Source organism: Neovison vison, chromosome 4 (assembly GCF_020171115.1).
Source record: "Neovison vison isolate M4711 chromosome 4, ASM_NN_V1, whole genome shotgun sequence".
NCBI classification, from domain to species: Eukaryota; Metazoa; Chordata; class Mammalia; order Carnivora; family Mustelidae; genus Neogale; species Neogale vison.
The window spans coordinates 63,528,998-63,549,283 of NC_058094.1; the positions used below are offsets into that span (position 1 = coordinate 63,528,998).

The 20,286-nt window shown below is 43.1% G+C and overlaps 1 protein-coding gene across 8 annotated transcripts in view; it reads right to left on the reverse strand.

Moving 5' to 3' along the window:
• SULF1 (sulfatase 1) overlaps window positions 1–20,286 on the reverse strand; it is a 183,656-nt gene that overhangs the window by 31,474 nt on the left and 131,896 nt on the right. For all 8 annotated transcript variants that reach the window (XM_044245481.1, XM_044245480.1, XM_044245479.1 and 5 more), the window contains 8 exons: window positions 19,875–20,050; window positions 18,285–18,413; window positions 17,951–18,007; window positions 17,101–17,230; window positions 5,523–5,739; window positions 3,050–3,296; window positions 1,091–1,187; window positions 475–569 (listed from right to left, as the gene is read on the reverse strand). In XM_044245481.1, coding sequence (XP_044101416.1) covers window positions 475–569; window positions 1,091–1,187; window positions 3,050–3,296; window positions 5,523–5,739; window positions 17,101–17,230; window positions 17,951–18,007; window positions 18,285–18,413; window positions 19,875–20,050 — 1,148 coding nt within the window. The remainder of the gene's footprint in view (window positions 1–474; window positions 570–1,090; window positions 1,188–3,049; window positions 3,297–5,522; window positions 5,740–17,100; window positions 17,231–17,950; window positions 18,008–18,284; window positions 18,414–19,874; window positions 20,051–20,286) is intronic.

Genomic DNA, 20,286 nt, shown 5'->3' on the forward strand with positions numbered 1-20,286 from the left:
ATTTTATTTTATTTTTAAAGATTTTATTTACTTATTTACTTGAAAGAGAGAGAGAGGGAGAGCTGAGCAGGAGGGAGGGGCAGAGACAGAGAGGCAGGCTCCCTGCTGGGTAGGGAGCCCAGCATGAAGGTTGATCCTGAGACCCTGGGATCATGATCCGAGCTGAAGACAATTGCTCAATCAACTGAGCCCCCCAGATGTCCCTTAAAAACAACAACAACAACAACAACAACAACAGCAGAAGTGAAAGTAAGTGGTTACTTTAACGATCTTAGCTTAATAGGGCTTTTTAAACCTTCGGCTTAGGTTTATGACATATTTCATTTAACCTAAGGAGTTTAGGTCATTACAGTGTATGGTAACAAATTCAATTTATTAAGCTTTCTATTGGCATAAGAGAGAAGCCCAGTTCTTATCCCTGGAGCTTGTGGAAACAGAAGTTTGGAAGCAAGACCGCCAGGGGTCTGCACTTACCTCTGTTTACTACAGGCACATTCCTCTGGTTTTCTCCTTTTTAGGTGTCCTCTCACTTCTCTTAAATTCTTAATTTTGTCTTGCAAGGCTTCAATCTGGAAGACACGTATTTGAACAATGACATCTGAAGATCAGGATTTCGTGTGCCAAGTGCCCCTCTTTTCACCTTGTCTTTTGTGTTCCATAATTCCGGCTATCCCCTGAGATGGTAATTAACTTGGAAACAAACTGGGCACAGAGCATGTCTACCACGATGTTCCCGCTGGTCATGATGATCATGACCAGATGATCGTGACTCCCACTCATGTTCCCGCTGAGACAAACATCAGCAGGTGCCTTGCTTACGACTGGATCATTTCCTCAAGGAGATTTCAACAGGTCCTCGAGCCAATCCCCACGGTTTTCTCACACCCTATTTTGTTTTCAGACAGGATGATCACTATATCTCCAGGGAAAGATAAATACATTGCTACGCTATTTCTCACGTTGATGTCATTGTAAAAAAAATAATAAAATAAATGAAGTGGACACACATCGAGCCCTCCCGGCCGCCGTGGAGCTGGCGAGCCGGGTTTGCCTTTGGACTACACCTTCCAATCACACAGCCGTGGCTAACCTCTTTATCAATGTACGCTTTGTGGTCCTTCCAGGCTCTGGCCGATTGATACAGTTCTCTCTCACAGTGGATTGTATCATTTGGGAGAATAAAGCACCTGCAAAAACAAACAAACCCAGAACATTAGAAATAGGTTTATAAGCGAATCTGCATTAAAAAACAAAACAAAACAAAAAACAAAAACCCATTAGAAATAGCAAAGGGAACAACATTGTCTTCTAAACTCTTAATTTGGAGGCAAGCAGTAGTTTGAAGCTGAGCCATAGACAAGGATATGTGGGAATGTCTCCTGGACATCCGGGTGGGGAAAGGATGGTGTCAGAGACCCTTACTGAGATCCCCTTTCACAGCAACGTTCAAAATTCATGTCCGCAAGAACAGCGACCACCGGAAAACTCCAGATTTGAAAGCCTTGTCAACTACGTAGGAAACATGGAGGTTTCCACGGTTACAATGGAAGCAAGTTGTCTGACTGAAGAAATGTAGAGTTAGAAGGGGTTATTATCCTATTCATTTTGTTACAAAGACCCTGCCTCAAGTACCCCATTCAGTTAGAAGCAAAGAAATACCCCTACGGCAGAGAAATATTGGGATAGGGGGTTGATCGGTACTGAAAGAGAAACAGATCCTGGTCTGAATCTCCTAGCATGTAATTCTAACAACTACAGTTGACCTTGGAATGACACAGGCTGGAACAGCACAGGTTCACTTATAGGTGGTTTTTTGTTTTTTGTTTTTTTTTAAATGAACACAGTCCAGAGCTGTAAACATATTTTCTCCTCACTCTTCTTTATGATTTTCTTGACAACACTGTTTTCTCTAACTTACACTACCGTAAGAATATCGTATATAATACATATGAAATAAGTGTTAATTGACTGTTTACATCATTGTTAAGGCTTCTGGTCAACCGTAAGCCACTAGCAGTTAAGTTTCTGGGAAGTCAAAAGTTACAAGTGGATTTTCAACTGTGGAATAGGGGGAGGGTCTGTGTCCCCAATCCCCGTCTTGTTCAAGGTCAAATGCACAGGCACGGGAAGACCAGTCCCAAAGATAAAAAATCCTGCCAGAGCTCGTAATACCGGGCCTCCCCAAAGTGATAGCATGAGAAAGAAAAAACCCTGGCTACTAAATTCAGAAAGAAAAATTTTTCTCTCTCATGAGAGTAACGATTCTGGAAGGAAATGGAGAACCGAGGTGGTACATTACAGCTGTGGGGGTAATCGTCTCCTTCCCTGCCTCCATAACTCCTGAGGCCCTCCTTGCCCTCTGGGATCTGCCCTGGTTAGTTAGGTGTTTCTGCATCTTACCTCCATTCCCACCACATCCCACCTCTCAAGAAGCTTCTCCTGGACTCTCAGTCCTCCTTTGGGGTATGAGTGTACAGCTCCTCTGAGCCTCTACAGTGCCAGTCTTGGTTTCCATCTGTTTCCTAGACTCCCACAAAGGTAACTGTTCAAGGGCAGAGCTCCATGCCTGCTAAGTTAAGATGGGATAGAACCGCTCTGGCTAAATTCCCCGCAGATCAGCCTTCACGTGAAACTGAACCCAAGGCACGTGTCCAAATGTACAACTGTTTGGACACCCCCTTGCTTCTTTAAACTCCAGTTGTTCTGCAGGCCAACCTCTGGAACCTGTACAGCCAAGCAATATCACTTTTTATGAAGAAGCAAAAGAGTGGGGTGCCTGGTTGGCTCAGTGGGTTAAGCCCCTGCCTTCAACTCAGGTCATGGTCTCAGGGTCCTGGGATCAAGCCCCGCATCGGGCTCTCTGCTCAGTGGGGAGCCTGCTTCCCCCCACCGCTCTCTGCCTGCCTCTCTGCCTATTTGTGATTTCTCTTTCTGTCAAATAAATAAAAATATTTAATAATAATAAAAAAAAAAAGAAGCAAAACAGTGATAATGGAGAGGGGAGGATGACTGGGAACTCAGCCCCCAAGAACACCTAAAGCCTTCCTACTTGTGAGTCACTCGGACGGTGGTGGGCAGGACCAGGGCATTGTCTCTGTCTGCCAGCATTGCGTCCCCGTCGCCGGCAGCCTGGGGACCTCCGGGCCCCCTGTGGCCTTCATCGTGGCGCTTGGCAATGTTTCTGGGTCGCAACACTTGCAATTCCTCTTCTTCCAGGTTTATGTCATATATTTCGCCTTCAAATTCGACGGACAAGGAACGTGTTTGCCGGGTATGGACAAATCTGGGCTTGTACTCTGGAAATAAGGGAATACGCATTAACATGGGCTCTTGTCTGGGCTTGGGCGCTGCATAGCAGTGGATGGACGGCATGCTCCCCTGGCCTTAGCCCTTTGTCCCTCCAGGGGAGGGTGGGGTGCATCTAAGTTCCTTTCCACTCACAACAAGCTGTGAACTTCTGTACTGCATTTTCAACGTGAACTGCTAAGGCAGTTTGTTTGCATAAATCTATATTCCCAATTATGGTATTAATCATAATACTGACTCACATTGACTGGGCTTTTGCTATATATTATTCAGTTCATATTTATCTCTAATCCACAATTTTGGAAGACTTGTATTATTATAATAAATCCTTATATTAAAAAAAAAACTTATTAGATTGCCAGAACAGACTCATAAATTTGGTGTGATGATTCTTACGGACGGGAAAACTGAAGCTCTGAATGCTGCTTACATTTGCAAGGTTATGAAGCCAACAGCAGTGGAAGCCAGGGTTCTAATCTACCAGATTTTAAAGGCCACAGTCTTTCCACAACGCTGGGCTGCTTTTACAAAAGGGTACATGTTCTCGACACCTTCTATTTGTACAAAAAAAAAAAAAAAAGAGAGAAAAATTGAATTTTGCAAATGCTTTTATCAGGCAGCTGACTTTTAATACCTGGCAGATGGAGGGCAATGACAGGGGTAGGCCAGCATGGTTTCTGGTCTGTACTTGTGGTCAAGGCTCATAGTGTGCTAGACACGGGCTTTAATGCATAAACCTTGGCCCCTCCTTACCAGATGCACTTTGGCTCTGAGGGGACATACTCACAGGGCCTTCTTTCTCCAGCCTGCTGCTAAAATAGGAAGAAGAGAGCACCCAGGCCATGGACTCAAAATGGCACTGGCCACAGGATCCCACCATGATGGCAGTTTCCAGAGGAGGAAACGCCTCTGTGACAGTCAGTAGGGCTGACTGAGTGTGCTCACGAACAACTCCTGCCCTTCAATAGGTGAGATTCTACATGGTTTGAAAGAACGGCCCCAGGCATCTCCACCTGTGTTCAGTGTCAGACAAAATCAGTGTTTGTGGCCACTGCTGGGGAGGCTGCCCCTTCTGGCTTTCCATTTGATATCTTTGTGTAAATTATTAAACCTGGCATTTTCTCTTAAGGAGGAAAAAAGATCTCGTAAATCAATCATTCTTAGCCTTTGGGTTAGGGATTCGTTTAAGAATGTGTTGAAAGTTAGGGACATCCAGAAAAATGTGCACATATATACAGAATAGACTTATCATTTTGGATAAAATGTTAGAAGGCTCACGATCCCCTGAAATCCATCTGTGGAGTCCAGGATAAAAAAGCCAGCGCTAAGAGCCTCTATTGTTCTAGTGATTGATTTGATTTCCTAATTTACAATGGGGGGGACACCTGGCTGCCTCAGTCGGTAGAGCACACGACTCTTGATCTTGGGGTCGTGAGTTCAAACCCCACTTTGTGTGTACAGCCTACTTAAAATAACAACACAGAAAATGTATTTTACTCATTTCCAAACCAGTATAGAAAAGAATTGCCACAGAAATGAGTCACTTTTCCTAATCTGCCACTAGGTGGCACTAGACTCTCATTCTTTTACGGAAGGTGCCAGGCTGGGTTTTCACATTTGTATAATCACAGGAATTTCATAGTTGCCTGATAGAATTTTTATAAAGAAAATGCTAGGCAGTGCTTTTCATGCCGAATTTGACTAGTTTGACCCTGCCAGTCAACCAGAACAACAACAACAAAATACTGTCCTACAAGAGATGTACCTTTAAAAAAAGTATTTATATTTTTCTTATTAAATCTATAAGCAATGAAACCTCGAATTTTTATTTTCCTCCTTTTTTTTTTTTTTAAAGAGCAGCTCAAGGCAGACAAATCAGGACATTAGTATTCATGTAAACTAAAACTGACCTAAACTATACCCTCTGCTCCTCCCCACACCTGTTACCCCTTTTTAGCTCTTTTAAGTGTGTGCATAGTTTGTGTCTAGTACTTTTACTGAATATATTTTCATTCTATGCTTAAGTTAAAATGTCCACAAACCCCAGATTTCAACTTAGCTTCACTCTTCTAAACAGAACAATTCTTTGTGTTTGGCGCTAAACCTCTGCATGGATAAGATCTCAAACGTAGACGGAGCGAGACTTTCTCGTCTCCCTGTTGTCCATCGGCAGAGCACTCTGCCTTCCCCTGAGAGGGCCCCCGCGCGAAGCTTACTGGGGGTCCCCTGGTTTCTCAGGAACTGCCTTTGACTCTTCCTCTGGCTTCTGCCCCCACGATAGCCGGACTCTCCGCAGCTGCATTCTTTGTCCTTGTCCGGGAAGCCGCGAGCGTAGAGGTTCCGCGTGCTGTGCTGGACCGTGAGCAGGTCCCCGGATCCTTTACACTTGTGAATTCGAAGCTTGCCAGATGTGTCCTCAATGCACTGCCACTTCTGCAAAAGCCAATGTGAAAGCGGGTTACCCATCCCGCTCCAGGTGTTTCTGATTAAGGACGGCTGCCTTAGGTTTGGGGCAGCATGAGAAACCCCCTTAAGGAGAGCCAAGCAAGAAAGGCAAGCTTTTAACTGAGCCTGCCGTTCAGTCCATACCCCCCAACCCCGGTGCTCTTAGCTCTTTCTCTCACTGTAGGCAACTGCGGATGACAAGGAAATCACTGGAAATCAGAACCACCTCTGCGACACTAGAGCCAAAAATTGATATATAAATCCCTGGTATCCAGACTAAACAGAGTCTTGAATGAAACATGTAAAAGCCCTTAATTCGCCAAGCCACAGAACCCAGCTGTCAGGGCTGTTTTCGCCAGACCCCTCTTTTCTCTGCAGAAACACACTTGGCTGCTTTGTTCTCGGCCCCCGAGTTTCTGCCTCGAACCATGGAAGACAGAGATGAGTTTAATCAGAGTCTACGCGGAGCAAGCGGACCAGCTTTCACATGGCATGAGTCAGCATGTCAGGTCTTCTCTGGGCCTCTTCTTAGCCTTCTCCAGACCCTGCACGCCCCGCAGAGCGAGCTGCTTGGGAGGACACATCGTTCACCTTCCCAAGAGACGGGCATGGGGGATCTGGCCCAGGGTTTTCTCCTTTGAGCCTTCTACTAACAGGACCCAGCATCGGGCTTCAGTGTCCCATTCACCTCCTGCCCATGCTTCTTGAATAGCAATCTGGCGGAAAGAAGAGCATTTCACCTTGGGGGCATTTCATGGGCTCCTCCATATCTTACTTAAAGACTGAATAACCTTCCCCTTTCTTTTTCTTTTCCCCCCACTCGCTCCCTCAAATGGTAGTTTGGGAAGAACACTGACCCTGAATTGAAGTTGACCATGCTAGCACTTAGTGTGCTACGTAGTGTGCACGTCATGTGCAGAGAACTTCTGTCTCTGGTTTTTGTTCCAGAGAAGAGTATCACCTGTATTCAATTACTGATACCTTTCCTTAAATGGACATATTTTTAATCAGTGGCCAAAGCAATAGTACCTGTCAAATTATGCATTTGTTGCATGAGTTACATATTTTCAATAAATAAAAAAATCATCCAGTAAAAGATGGTTTTCCCTGCACCACCGTAAAATGATCTCAGCTGATCCCTCCCCCCATCCCGGCCTTATACCTGTACCATACTTTGGATTATATTTTAATGTCCAAGTGACCTAATGCAAGGTAAAGTTTAGTCAAAAGTCCCAGAGGTCCTGGTGAGCAAACGACCCTTGTGTACAAAATGGGGTTCAACCACTCACGGTGGAGCGAGGTGCAGTTTTGGCTTACTTTCTCTTACTGGAGCCATGTGCCCTCTGTAAGTGTTGAATTATCAGAGCCGCCTTGCGTCTCTACCACAGAGTTCCCAAATCCTTGGTTTATAGGGCTTGCGCTGTGATCTTGCTTTACCCCCACACCCTCTTGGTGCTACTGCTTTTGGTCATTTCCAGTGACATCAGATGATGATATTCTTTGTGGCTTGACCAGCATAAACTCAATGTCTGTCCCCTCCATCCAGAGAAGCAGGCTCTAGAGACAAGGTGACTAACTCTATTCACAAAGCCATGAAAAGGCAACACAGACAAGAATAGTCGAGGACCCACTAAGTTAGAGATGATTTAACTGAAAAAAAAAAAAAAAAAAAGCAAAGTCAAGTTGATTAGGCAGCAGAGAGTTGTGCGAGCTCAGTGGTTCTCACACACGACTGGGCACTGGAGTTTCCAAAGCTCTCCTGGTGAATCCAATGTGCAGCTGGGGTTAAGAACAACTAACTTTGATTTGCATCTGGTCCCTGGAACTTTCTGCAGCTGGGACCCATGGCATGGGCAAAAGAGGTATTTGTGGGTCTCAGCAGCTCAGAAGGATGAGTCTTTGAGAGGGGCGTATGCATGTTGCGGTGTGGGTATGCAAAGGAAGTTGTGTCTAGAAAGGTACTGAGGTAATTGGATCAGAAGACAACTCCAGCCGCAACAGAGGAACACTACCGGCTTGTCTCTACAGGCAGGACTATGTGCTTTCTGTAAGAGTAACCAGTTTTCCTTACTTTCTCTCCACAGTTAGCTGACAAGTGAGGGAACTTAGTGTTTATAAAGGTTGAGCACAAAGCTGTGTGTGGCCTGCGGCAGGGTTCTGTCATTCAACGTGGAGACCAGTGGTTTTCAAGTCTGGGTTTGTAGCCCTTCTAGACACATCCCATGAGCTGGGAGGAGGTGCCGTGAAATTCTCAAAAATAGTTCTCAGGAAAAAAAAATAGTTCTCAGAAACTGATACACAGCTCCATGGAGCGGTGTTATAGAATGTGTATCATTCTATATGCCCTATAGAATAGAATAGAATTTCTGCTGACAGGAAGTGTCAGCAGAATAATCTGTAAGCTTTCAAAGCTCCAGAAAAGTTGGGAATCGGTGGTGCTTCAGTGTCATTCTAGATCTGTATTTGTGCTAAATCCAGATGGTTGAGGACTTGTCCATCAATCTGGGTGATCTCTAACTCAAGCATCCCAAAGCTAAGAGTTTGCTACTTGATGCATATGCTAGCGGAAGCAGTGGTCAGGGGATCCACAATTCAGTCTCGTAACTGCTTAAGAAGTGCTGTATTTTCTACCAGACAGAAAAACATGGTTAACTTTATTCTTGAAAAATAATGTGTCTTCTGTGGCTTGAATTTTTTTCAATTTCAGTATAAACATTGAATTTTAAAACATGCAACTACAGTGAAAACCCTCCTAGTTTTATAGTCACGATGCATTAAAAAATTCTACTTTTTTGGTGTGTCCTGAAGAGCTGAGGGTACAAGTAGATTCTTCTAGAACAGAAAGTCTAGGCAGAATTTTTAACGATTTGGTCTATCTGAAATCCAAACCGCATTTCCCCATTAGCCAAATTCCTTGCTAATGTCCTACAGGGCAGAGGTGAAGGGAAGGGGTGTTTCTTTCCTGAAGAGATGAATTTAACCAAACCTGAGATCTGGCACCATCCCGGGTACGGATCACATATCTCACAAATCAAAAAAGCATGTATATATGGATGTGTACGTACACACGCATATACCCGCTTATACTACAGGTATATGTATATGGATGCATACATACACACATGCATATACCCACATATACTATATGCACACATATATTAATGTATACATACATACATGCATATACCTGCATATACTATAGGCATACGTATATGGATGCATACGTACACAAACATATACCCACATGTACACACACATATACCCACATGTATACATCTATACACATTCTTGTATTAAACAAGAGATATAGAGAAAAATGCCAATGATTTTCTCTACCGGGGGCCCTTTGAACAAGCCATAGGCCCTATTAATAGAGTCATTAGCGAGCAGCTTTAAAAATCTTAGTGCGTAGGAAGAGAGCTCTCAGGGAATTGCTCTGAAACTCATGCCATGGCAATGACTTGGCATTGCCTAAGAGCTGCAGCAACCAGATGGGAGCGGGGACTCAGAGGAGGCAACCTCCCAGGGGACGCGGCTCAGCCTCGGGGACGTGCTTTGTTGAACACGCGCCTGCGCCGAGGTACAGATACCATACTTGCTCCCTCTTATCTACTCTCTGGCAGTTTATCAGTGAATCAGTGAACTGCCAGATCCCACTGTCCATCTTCCCTGAACCACTCTCCCCTTCCGTAAATTCCTCTGCCACTTCGTGGGACATCCTCTCGGTTTTTCTCCTGCATCTCTGACTCTGTACCAATTACTTCATGTACATTCCCTCCACAGTGATTTCTGCACGCATTCGGCGAGCGAGGGGCTCAATTACACTATTGAAATAATTTTGTAAGTTTATATTAGGATTTCATTTTAGCCTTTCCAACCACACTGGAATTCCAAATTAAAGGCAAGGACCGTGTCTCACACTCCTGAATTGTTCCCTGACGTTAGCTCAGCATCAAACCACTCTGTTTAGTAATCATGTCTTGATAGCCTTGATTGACTGTATACACTTATGTGTAAATAACACGTGATGAAGAAGAGATGGCCCTTTTGATACAAGGATTCAAGTGTGTAACTTGTTTGGTGGAATCAAACCCAATGGAAATGAGACAAATGTCCTTTAAGCAATTCCCTTCAACATCATTATCATCACCAGTGGAACTCTTGATGCCAGGTACTGGTCTAGAGCACTTTATGTAAGTTTATCCACATAATCACCACTATAACCTACAGTGCTTCCATAACTCATTTAACAGAGTAGGGTTTTGTAATGGTGAATATCACCCGTATTCCTCCTGGGGCTTGAGAATGGCATTTTACATCCATATTGATGTGGCTCCGTGGCAGAAGTCTGGACTTTCAAACCTAGAAAAGTCTGGATTCGACTATCAGCTTTCTCACACCACTATGTGTCCTTGAGCAAGTCAGCTGTGTCCTTGAGCAAGTCAGCTATACCATAGAGCTTCGCGAGTATTAGAACTCATTCAGGAGCGGGAAGAGCTCCGTACTCGGTAGGCACCCAACAAAGGCAGTTATTGTTATTATTATTGTTATTATTTCACAGACTATCTCCCTCTGCACACACAAGTTAAGTTTATTACTTAACCTGGTCTTATGCAAACTTAATGAGAGGTATCATTTTTAATGGAGGCAAGTATTGGATTAGGGATATGAAGGTAAGTATTGGGTTAGGGATGTGAAGACCTCCATTTTCATTTTGTTTTCCTGCTAACTCTACGGCCTTGAGCAAACTACAGAATCTTTTTGTTCTTCCAGATTCCACATCTAGTAAAATAATACTTGCTTCTCCTGGCCTCAAGGATATGCCATGAGAATAAGTCGTTGAATATTTTTGGAGTTCTGAGAAAATGATGCACTATATAAATCCAGAGCAATACTATTATAATTGACCTTTAACAACGGTTATCCAATCCTTGCGCAAGTTCATGTTTCATGCTTGCAAATTGTATATAATACAATAATTACTATTTAGTGGGGAGACTGTGGGTTTGAATCACACAGATCTTGGTTTGAACTCAGACTTGTCACACCTCCAGCTCTGTGACTTCGGGCAAGTGACTTTCCCATCTGAGCTTTAGTCTCCTTATATTTAAAATGAGCATAAGATCTCTTCTACAGAATAATTTTCAGGTATAAAATGTTCTGTGTAAAGTGCCTAGCATAATATTAGTGGAAGATAGAGCTCTGGTTACTTCCCTTTCCTGAAGTACCTACCAGATAATCATTATAGTTTCTACACTTTTAATTGCAGATATTTTTCCGATTGATTAAGAATGTTCTATATTCTTATTTATGCCTACTTATTCATGAACAAGAAACCGAAGAATTTGGCTACAGCTTTTTCAAAAGTACACTGCAATGAAAGCTTAATTTTACACACACATACACACAAACACACGTGGATTAGTTGTCATCATTATATTGTTATTATGTGGATTTGGTCATAATGCAGGTCAAATCATGTTCTCCAAAATATAACAACCACACACTAATTTTGGGATAACCTGGTTAACCTTCAGGCTGGTACCAATATCATAAAACACAGTTACCTGTCTGTGGCCATGCATTTAGAATTTCATCTCAACACTGGGACTATAAAAGTACCATATAAACATCCTCGTTCATATTGCTACTTAGCCAAAGCCATTGTTAGATTTTCTCACAGGTCTAAGTAGAGTTACTTGTGCTAAGATTTATTTCCTGTCTTCTTTGAAATAGGGCGAGATGGGAGAGGGGAGAAGAAGTGGAAAGGAAAGAGAAACAGAAGAAAATATTTCTTCCTTCAGATTTTCATCTGGGTAATCCTTTGTAAAAGTCAATAATGAAAGGTCGAAAGGAGTATTGTTCTTACAGTCTGGGGAAAGCACCACTGGTACACTGACCTTGGCCAACAAGTGATAGCCCGTATTTGTCGAGTGCTTATTATGTACCAGGTACTGGTTTAGATGTTTAATACACTTACCTCTACAACCTTTACTTCGACCCTCTGAGGCAGGTACTTATTATTATGCCCATTTTCAAGATGAAGAAACCGAAGCAGAGTTAGACTGAGTAACTTGCCCCTGGTCACGTAGCAAGAAAGCGGTGGACCCAGGATGCAATCCCAGTTGATTTGGACCCCAATAAAAAGGAGTGGTAGAATGTGAGGCTTCCCAACAGCCTTGGTGGAGGGAATAGCATTTGGGAAGCAGAGGCAACAGCTTACACGCTGGCCGCCGCTAACAAGAATGCTCTGTTTACGAGCAGGGAGAAGGGGATCCTGCCCAGAGCGGGCTGTGTTCTGGAGTAGTGGGAAACAAGAGCGTAAATTAAATTGGGTGTGGCCACATTAGGTAGTTTATAAGTAAAATGGCCTTATGTTTGTCTTTTTTCTGACTCCTTTGGGGCATCATCAAAATGGTTTGACATTTAAGCCTGTGGTTTGTGTTTTAAAAAATGCACAGAAGTCAAAACATCAAGAGGCACAACTATTCAGAAATGTCCTTCAGTGCAGGTTGCAGAGGGGAGGAGGCAAGGTTTTGCGGCGGGAGGGCGGTGCTGAGCTCCATGCAGACAAGCGTTCAGCCAGAGGGTGGCACTGGGGCTCGGTCCTTGGGGCCAACCCTCTGGAATAAGGAGGGCCGTGGGCAAGGGTCTGCGAACCATGCTGAAATTTTAGCCAGGGCTCAGTGAGTTTCTGGAAACAGGCTGTCAGTTCCTGGCAAACTTGCCAGATCTTACTGGTAACTGCCTTTTATTCCTCCTCTGCAGCTGGTCACAAAAGGTTGAGGATCTGTGGTCAGAGGGATAATTCTGGGATGAGAACATAAATCCTGGAGCTAAACCAGGACATTCGACAAGCCACATTCTAATTTCCCAAGTAGTGCCCGCTTGCTTGATCTGGGGTTCTTCCATAATAGTCAACAAATCTTTGATTTCATATTGACACAATAGTAGAAAGGCAAATGAAATTTCCAGGTTGCTGGAATTTAACAACTCACAAAGGACATGAAATTTTCTTTATCAAAGAGAAAAACAAGCTTTTTTCAAACAACAGAGAATAGATGAAATGTACTCCAAAACTGAAGGCCTCGGGAATTTCTCTTTTATGTAACTCCTGTTTAAGGAGTTAATCCCTATACCTAGAAGGGGAAAAATAGAGTAACGTTTTCCGGGCATGAATGATTCTCAGTCCTGGTGGCTCAAAGAAATCACCCAGGAGCTGGAAAACAATCACACGGGGTGTCTGGGTCTCATCCCCAGAGGTTCTGTGTTCCTTTGTCTGGAGTGAAGCTTGAGCATCAGCATTTGTAAAGCTGCTTCTGTGATTCTAATGTGCAGGGCTTGGGAACCACTTCCCTAGATGCTCTAAGTGGGTCCTAAGCTCCTGGCTTCCACCAGGCAAATGCCATCTATAATTTCAAAGAGAAGAATTACTCTGTTACATTTTTGAAGAGGCAGCATGTTCTGGGGAAGAAAGGATTAAGCTGGGAGTGAAGAGTTGCAGGTTCTGACTTTGAATTTGTGGCTTAAGTTTTCTCAACCTAAATGTCCTTATTAGAAAAAGGATACCTTTCAACTAGATTTCTAAGACTCCTTCCAACTTCAATATTCTGACTCTAGACCTCTGGTTCTTTACTATGTTAACAAATACAGATACCTTGACCTCACCTCTGACTCTGATTGGTTTGGGGGAGGCTATACATTGATATTTCATTTCTTTCTTTCTTTCTTTCTAGAGGGGCGCAGGGAGAGGGGAGAATCTTAAGCAGTAGGCCTCTCCCAACCCCCCGCCCCCCGCCGCTGCCCAGTGCGGAGCCCAAGACGGGGCTCAATCTCACAACCCTGAGATCATGACCTGAGCCAAAACCAAGAGTTGGACGCTTAACTGACTGAGCCACCCAGGCGCCCTTACACCGATATTTTCCAAAGCTGCCCAGGTGATTCTAGGGTGCGGCCAGAATTGAGCATCACTAATGTGTGTTCTTTGTTGAGCTAAAGTCTTTTCAGATAGAAGCTGAGATCTGCATGTGTGTGTGTGTAGTGTGTCATACATAAATCTGTACATAATGTGCTTGGGGGTGTAATGCCAGCTCAGAGAGTGGTGGGAATTCATACTCAGCCTCATATTAATTCAGGAACACAGAAGTAATGCAAACACATATGTCCATGCCGTCTTAATTAGTCCCTGCTGCTTGCTCTGTTCACGAAGTGGAAGAAGTATTGCCAAATGTCTGGGATTCCAGCCCATTTTAATTCCCTTTTGGCTTCACAGGAATGAAAAAGCAGGTAAGATGGTCTGGAACAGAAATAACGCCCAACATTCCCACGTAGCCTTGTAACTCATCTAGCAATTTACATATATGATATCACGGAATCCTTATGAGACTGAGATTAATTTTCTTAACTTTAGGGATAGAAAACCCAAGACTCTTAATCCAGTCCCCAAATACACAGGTAAGAAGTAGCGGATGCCAATATTCTAACCCAAACTTTGTGATGTCCTTTTTCTTTTTCCTTCATTTACCTCCTTCGTGCATCCACATCGACCTTGCCAAACAGTCCTTAGGGGATCAGGCAGGGGGGTATGGTTGCATGGGTGAAATACACCATTTCTTTGGGGGTTGAAGTGAAGAGAATGGGGTTGGTTTTGTGGGGTTTTCCTCTCTATCCCGTACAGAGTCAAACCAAAGAGAAGATTGTGTTGTCTTTGAAGAGCTGGTTAACCTTGGTCAGAGGAAGAGACGCAGACCACGGGCCAGGTGTGCAATCAGTGTCAAGAGAAGAGATTAGATTAGAGTTCATTCTAGCCTTAACTGATGCCTTGATCCAGAGCAAAACAATCTCATTCTTCCGGACTTTTCCTTTTTAAACGTCACTGACACCGTAACTAAAAAGATAATCTTCAAAGTAACCAGATAGAAAAAGCACATGTCCCAAAACATAAAGATTCTGTAGAATACAACAGAGCTATCAGGTTTGACCCACAGTTTCTGTAACTGACTTGAAGAGGCTCAAAATTTCCAGAAGCTCTCAGATTTTTAAGCTCTAATTTGGGCATCACCTATAGAAAGAAAGAAATCGCCATCCGGGGTAGAGTGTAATTCTCTGTTCTAATAATTCAGGCACTTCTAAAAGAAATTGTTGCGAACATTTACATATATCCATGTGATATAATCTAAATTCAGACGGATTCACATCGAAATAAAGCAGAAGAGGAGAATCTCAGGGAACCAGTCATTAAAGCATTTCATGGGGGGCAAAACAAGTTTAGAAAACTGTGAAAAAATGAAGTGACATTCTTAACACAGTTAGCATTTCTGAGAGTTTGTGCCAACATGCCGTAATCTAGTTGAGACTACATTTGCCCTTTAGGACATGTATTAAAATTCCAGGGCAAGCTATATGGAGAGAGGTTTGCAAAATTGTATACTGAAAGGTAGGCAGTGTACCTTATTCTCAAAAGGGAGTAGTGCTTGCCACTCGGAAGGCTAAAATAGTAGCAGAATCACCAGTTCGTGTGAGATATATTTAACACCAAACATTTCCAACTCCCGAATAAAAGCAAATTAGTCTATTGAGGCTGGCTCATAAAAATCATTTTAGAGCTACAAAACAATTCTGAGGTTTTAGTCATAATAACACTTAGAGCTTCCTTGAGAAGGATCTGAAGACATCATATTAAAATATAATGAATAAGTCTAAGCTTCTCCACTAGACACTTGAAAATTAAGACTTACTAGAATGCCATGAAGGCCTGGTTTTATCCCTTCCTTCATCAACCTCCCTCCCCACCTTTTTCTATTTCAAAGGAATCCCCAAGGACAAAAAGTCATGAGGAAATGCAGAAAGTATGAGGCTCAAGTTGTTTATTGTGAATGTCTATTCAATAAGCTAGATACCATATCACCAGTACAACTGTGATGCCCTACATTTATGAGGTCATTTTAATAATGACTGTGTATCCATTTCATGTACCTGGTATCCTGAACTGGTATTGGCTAATTGTGTGGTTATCTAGAGGTCAGATAAGTTGAAGAGAAGACTCAGAACAGATGTGAACTTCTCTTTGCCTCGTTAATGTAACTGACCTTGGAAGGCGGCAAGTGGCCCGAGTTTTTGAATCCTACAACTCATTTCGATTCCAGTTCTGCACTCACCAGCTGCCCATTTATAAATGGGAACAACAATGCCTACCTCACTGGACGGATATGAGGATTAAACTGAGCTAATACATACTAAACTCCATGTATAGTGCTTTATGTAAGACAAATGCGTAATAACTATTATTTTTCACTTTCCTTCAATTTTGTCTCAATGACTTAGGTAATTCCTCTCTCATCATGATACAGTACTTCTTTTAGCTAGTGTAGCTGTCAATCAAGAGTGTTTTAAATAGCATTCATATGTTCTCACTTTCCTTAGAAATAGGCCTGTGTTAATTCATCATATGGTATTTCTTTAGTTCTTATTGATAATAGTTGGTGTTCTGGGTAGTCCTTAATTCTGTAGTAATTTTTTTTTTTAAGATTTGTTTATTTATTTGATAGAGGGGTGGGTAGAGGCAGGAGGATGAGAGAGAAACTCAAGCAGACTCCCTACTGAATGTGAAGTCTGACACGATCTCACAACCCCAAGACCATGACCTCCCCCAGAATCAAGAGTTGGACACTCAACCCACTGAGATACCCAGGCACCCCAATTGTAGTAATATTTCCATTAATAAAAATAATTCATTCTAATGAAATAGTTGATGTCAGAAATTTTGTGAGCAGAAGTAGAAACAATAAGCAAACACAATATGGCTTCTCTTTTCACTTCCCAGTCTTGGTCATGAGTCTCTCCTCCTCTGTGGGTTGGATGACATCTGACTTTACTATAGGATGAGAAGACCCAATCATATCTCTTGGGTGGTTCGCCGCCCAGGGGCTTAGCACCTACCTCTGGATCTTGACTAAGTAGTTTCTTGACCTTTTTTGATAACCAGTTAACAGGACTCCAAGGGGTGATGGCTACTCCTCAGGTGGAACCAAGTTTCTGATCTTTCTAACCAGACTACCCATTTCACAAGTGTAATATATTGAACTGGTGTTGGCTAGTTGGGTGGATATCTAGTTCTCTCTGAGGGCACCATCTTTTTTTCACTGAAGGGAGCCCAAGCAGTGATGAGGAGGCCCAGCTTAGACCAGTTAGATAATTCTCAGTCCGAGGAGAGCTGTCACAGCGAGCGCTGCATGACCACTATGAAAAACGTATTTATATATAAATGTACATTATTTTATATGTTGAAATTGTTAAAATTAGAAATGAAGAAGCATGTGACCTGTGGTGAAGACAAGCCGTGTCACTCACCTGCCCAGGCTGTTCACAGGCTGTCTGGTACCTGGCCTGCTGGCACAATTCTTTGACTCTCTCATATTTGGGCAAGTGATTTGACTGTTGGATATTCTTGCTGGATTCTTCTTTCTTACGTAAAAACTTCCTTTGACAGAAAAGAAGAAGTTTCTTATGTGAGAAATGATCTGATTTACCCACCCAGCATCTTTTCCTTTTCTCTTTTTCTCCCCTGCAGCATGACTCCTCCATATTCTTCAAATGGCGTGAAATAGATGATAAGACCTTGTCCATAGGAGCTCAACATTTGCTGACTCCTATGTGAAAATTATAAGCTAGGTACTAGGAAGAATTGTTATCTCCCTAAAACATTAATTTCAAAACTTTGGGCATAAGTGTTTAGCTTTAGATTCATATAAATGCTTTTCTCTCAATATATGTATGGAAAAAAAAAGAGAGACAATGAGGATTATGAATCAAAAGGGGAAACCCAGAAGGGACTCTGGAAATGACAGTCTCATATGTGTATTTAAAACTAGGAAAGGCACTTATGGAAGGAAGGAGAAAGGAGAGGGCGAGGCAGGACTTGGGAAGGAAGGGACGGACTGGTCTGATTCAGAACCGAGGTCGAAAAATGCAACAGTCAACGCTTTAGTCCCGTTGTATGAGAACTTATGCTTTACAGTTCTGATGCAACAATCATTACTGTGCTAGCCAGTGGAGAAGGAGTAGCAAACCATTCAATCTTGTGACCAAGCTTACGAAATCTGCATGCTTAGTAAACTGGAATAAGGGGGAAAAAATACCCAGCAGGGAGAGCTGCCCACTAGGCCTGGTTCCCAGAAGCACCCCAGGAACCAGTAATTACCCTCTTTCCACGAGGAACGTATCACGCCAAATTCTGGCTTTCTTGTTTGTTCGAAACCTGAAAGCAAAATAATAATATTTACTGTTGGTATCTGGACGTTTTTCCACATGCATCTGTGCTCACAGTTTATTTAAAGAAACACCTCTCGCTTCCCGCAGACCGCGACTGCCCCTCCATCAGTATGCTGTTCACAAACAGCCAAGACATTCTCAGCTTGGGGTGATTCTCATGGGCAAAACGTACTTGGCCTTCACTCCTTTCAGCGGCCGGCTGGCTCTGGGGGCTGGGGGGCTGGGGTGCTTGGGGCTGGCTGAGGGAAAGCGAATGGACACACCTGTTACCTGGCTTTTCCAGATCCAGAAGTTTGAGGACGGACTTGCCGTCCACATCGGGAGGGGTGTCAAGCCCAGCGATGTCCAAGATCGTCGGGGCCAGGTCTATGTTGAGAACGATCTGTGGGACTCTGCAAAGGGACAAGTGGTCACTCCCGGAATTAACGTCTGTGTGGGTGGCATGGAGGGCCACTTTCTCCACACAGATACTTCTCGGCCTTCAACCTTCTTCCCCCTACCTTAGTCTTTCCCACATAAAACTGTTTCACCTAGATCAGACAATTCTCAAAGTGTTTCCAATGACCTGAAGAGATACAATAACGTTCAAAGAAACCCTTTCACTACTATTGTCTTCTCCCAGATGTAGCGGCAGAGGAGGCACATGGAGGAGATCCAGAATATCCGGGTTCTGGGCCCCAGTGCAGCCGCCTCCAGAATCAGGGACTCTGAGAGAGGCACTGGTGCTGTGCCAAGCTTCTTCTGTGTTAGATCAGGAGTCCAGGCTGGGGAGCGCCTGGGTGGCTCAGTGGGTTAAGCGTCTGCCTTTGGCTCAGGTTGTGACCTCAGGGTCCTGGGATTGAGCCCTGCATGGGGTTCCTCGCTCAGTGGGGAGTCTGTTTGACCCTCTGCCCCCCTCTTTCTTCATGCTGGCATGCCCCCCTTCAAATAAATTAGTAGAGGAGGAGGAGGAGGAGAAGAAGAAGAAGAAGAAGAAGGAGAAAAAGGAGAAGAAGGAGAAGAAGAAGAAGAAGAAGAAGAAGAAGGAGAAGGAGAAGAAGGAGGAGGAGGTGGAGGAGGAAGAGGAGGAGGAGGAGAAGAAGAAGAAGAAAAAGAAAAAGAAAAAGAAAAAGAAAAAGAAAAAGAAAAAGAAAAAGAAAAAGAAGTAGTAGTCCTGGCTGGATGCTCCTTAAGGATCATTCCAGATTTGAAATTCCACTTGGATTCTTTTCTTTATCTCTTCCCATAACTTGTTTCATGTACGCAATCTTATTTTACACTGAACATTGTGATGTAGATGGCAGGGAACATAAAACCCATTTTGTAACAGGAAAAGAGAAATGCAGAGGGAGGCAGTGACTTGTCTAAGGTAGCAGAGATAGAACGCTAGTCTTTTAGACCCTTTTTTCTTCTAAAAGAAAATCATGCTTTTCAAAAATTTTATTTTCTTTAAAAATTTTTCTTTAGTAATAATTAAAAAACAACAACAACAACTAGAGGCAGGCACTGTTTCCGTTTTTGTTTCTGTTTTTAAAGACAGTGTATGTCTGATTCAAAGAAAGTACAGATATGTCCCTAACGATCCCATTCTACGTCTGTGAGCACAGGCCATGAGATGTGGATTTTGGTTCATTTGGCAGAATTAGTCATTGTTAGTTAATTTTCCTTTCTCTTTAAATAGCATACTTCAGTTAATTTAACATGTGGCAGGGGAAAAAACCCAAGATTTTCATTTTCTAAATTACCAACCTCCACCTACCTACAACCTTTTCTGTTTTGGGTGAAAAGAAACCAGACCCTGAGATTGATAATTGAATCATCTCAGATACACATAAGCCACGATAGCCAAATGTTGCAAGCAGAGAAATACGTACATGGATCCTGGTTCTACACTTGGACCACGAATAAAGAAAGGCACACGGATATCAAAGTCGTATGGCATGGATTTCCCCTTGACCAGTCCAAACTGGCCTATATGGTAACCGTGGTCAGCGGTGTAAATGATGTAAGTGTTCTCCAGCTCCCCTGTCTCCACGAGCATATTATACAGCTGAAATACAACGGAGACAAGATGGGCAAGATGACAAGAGTGTTGCCGTGATTCTTCCCGAAAGTCTTCACCATTATTTGTTAAAGGCAAGTGTCATTTCAACAAGGCTGAGAAACATGATGACTATCTACATGTTCCAGTTGCTTACAATCCTGGAGGGAAAATGTCTAATAATAGAGTAATGTAACTTTTTTGAATCTGGCACATTGTTCTTCAAGCTTTTGTGCACCTATTAA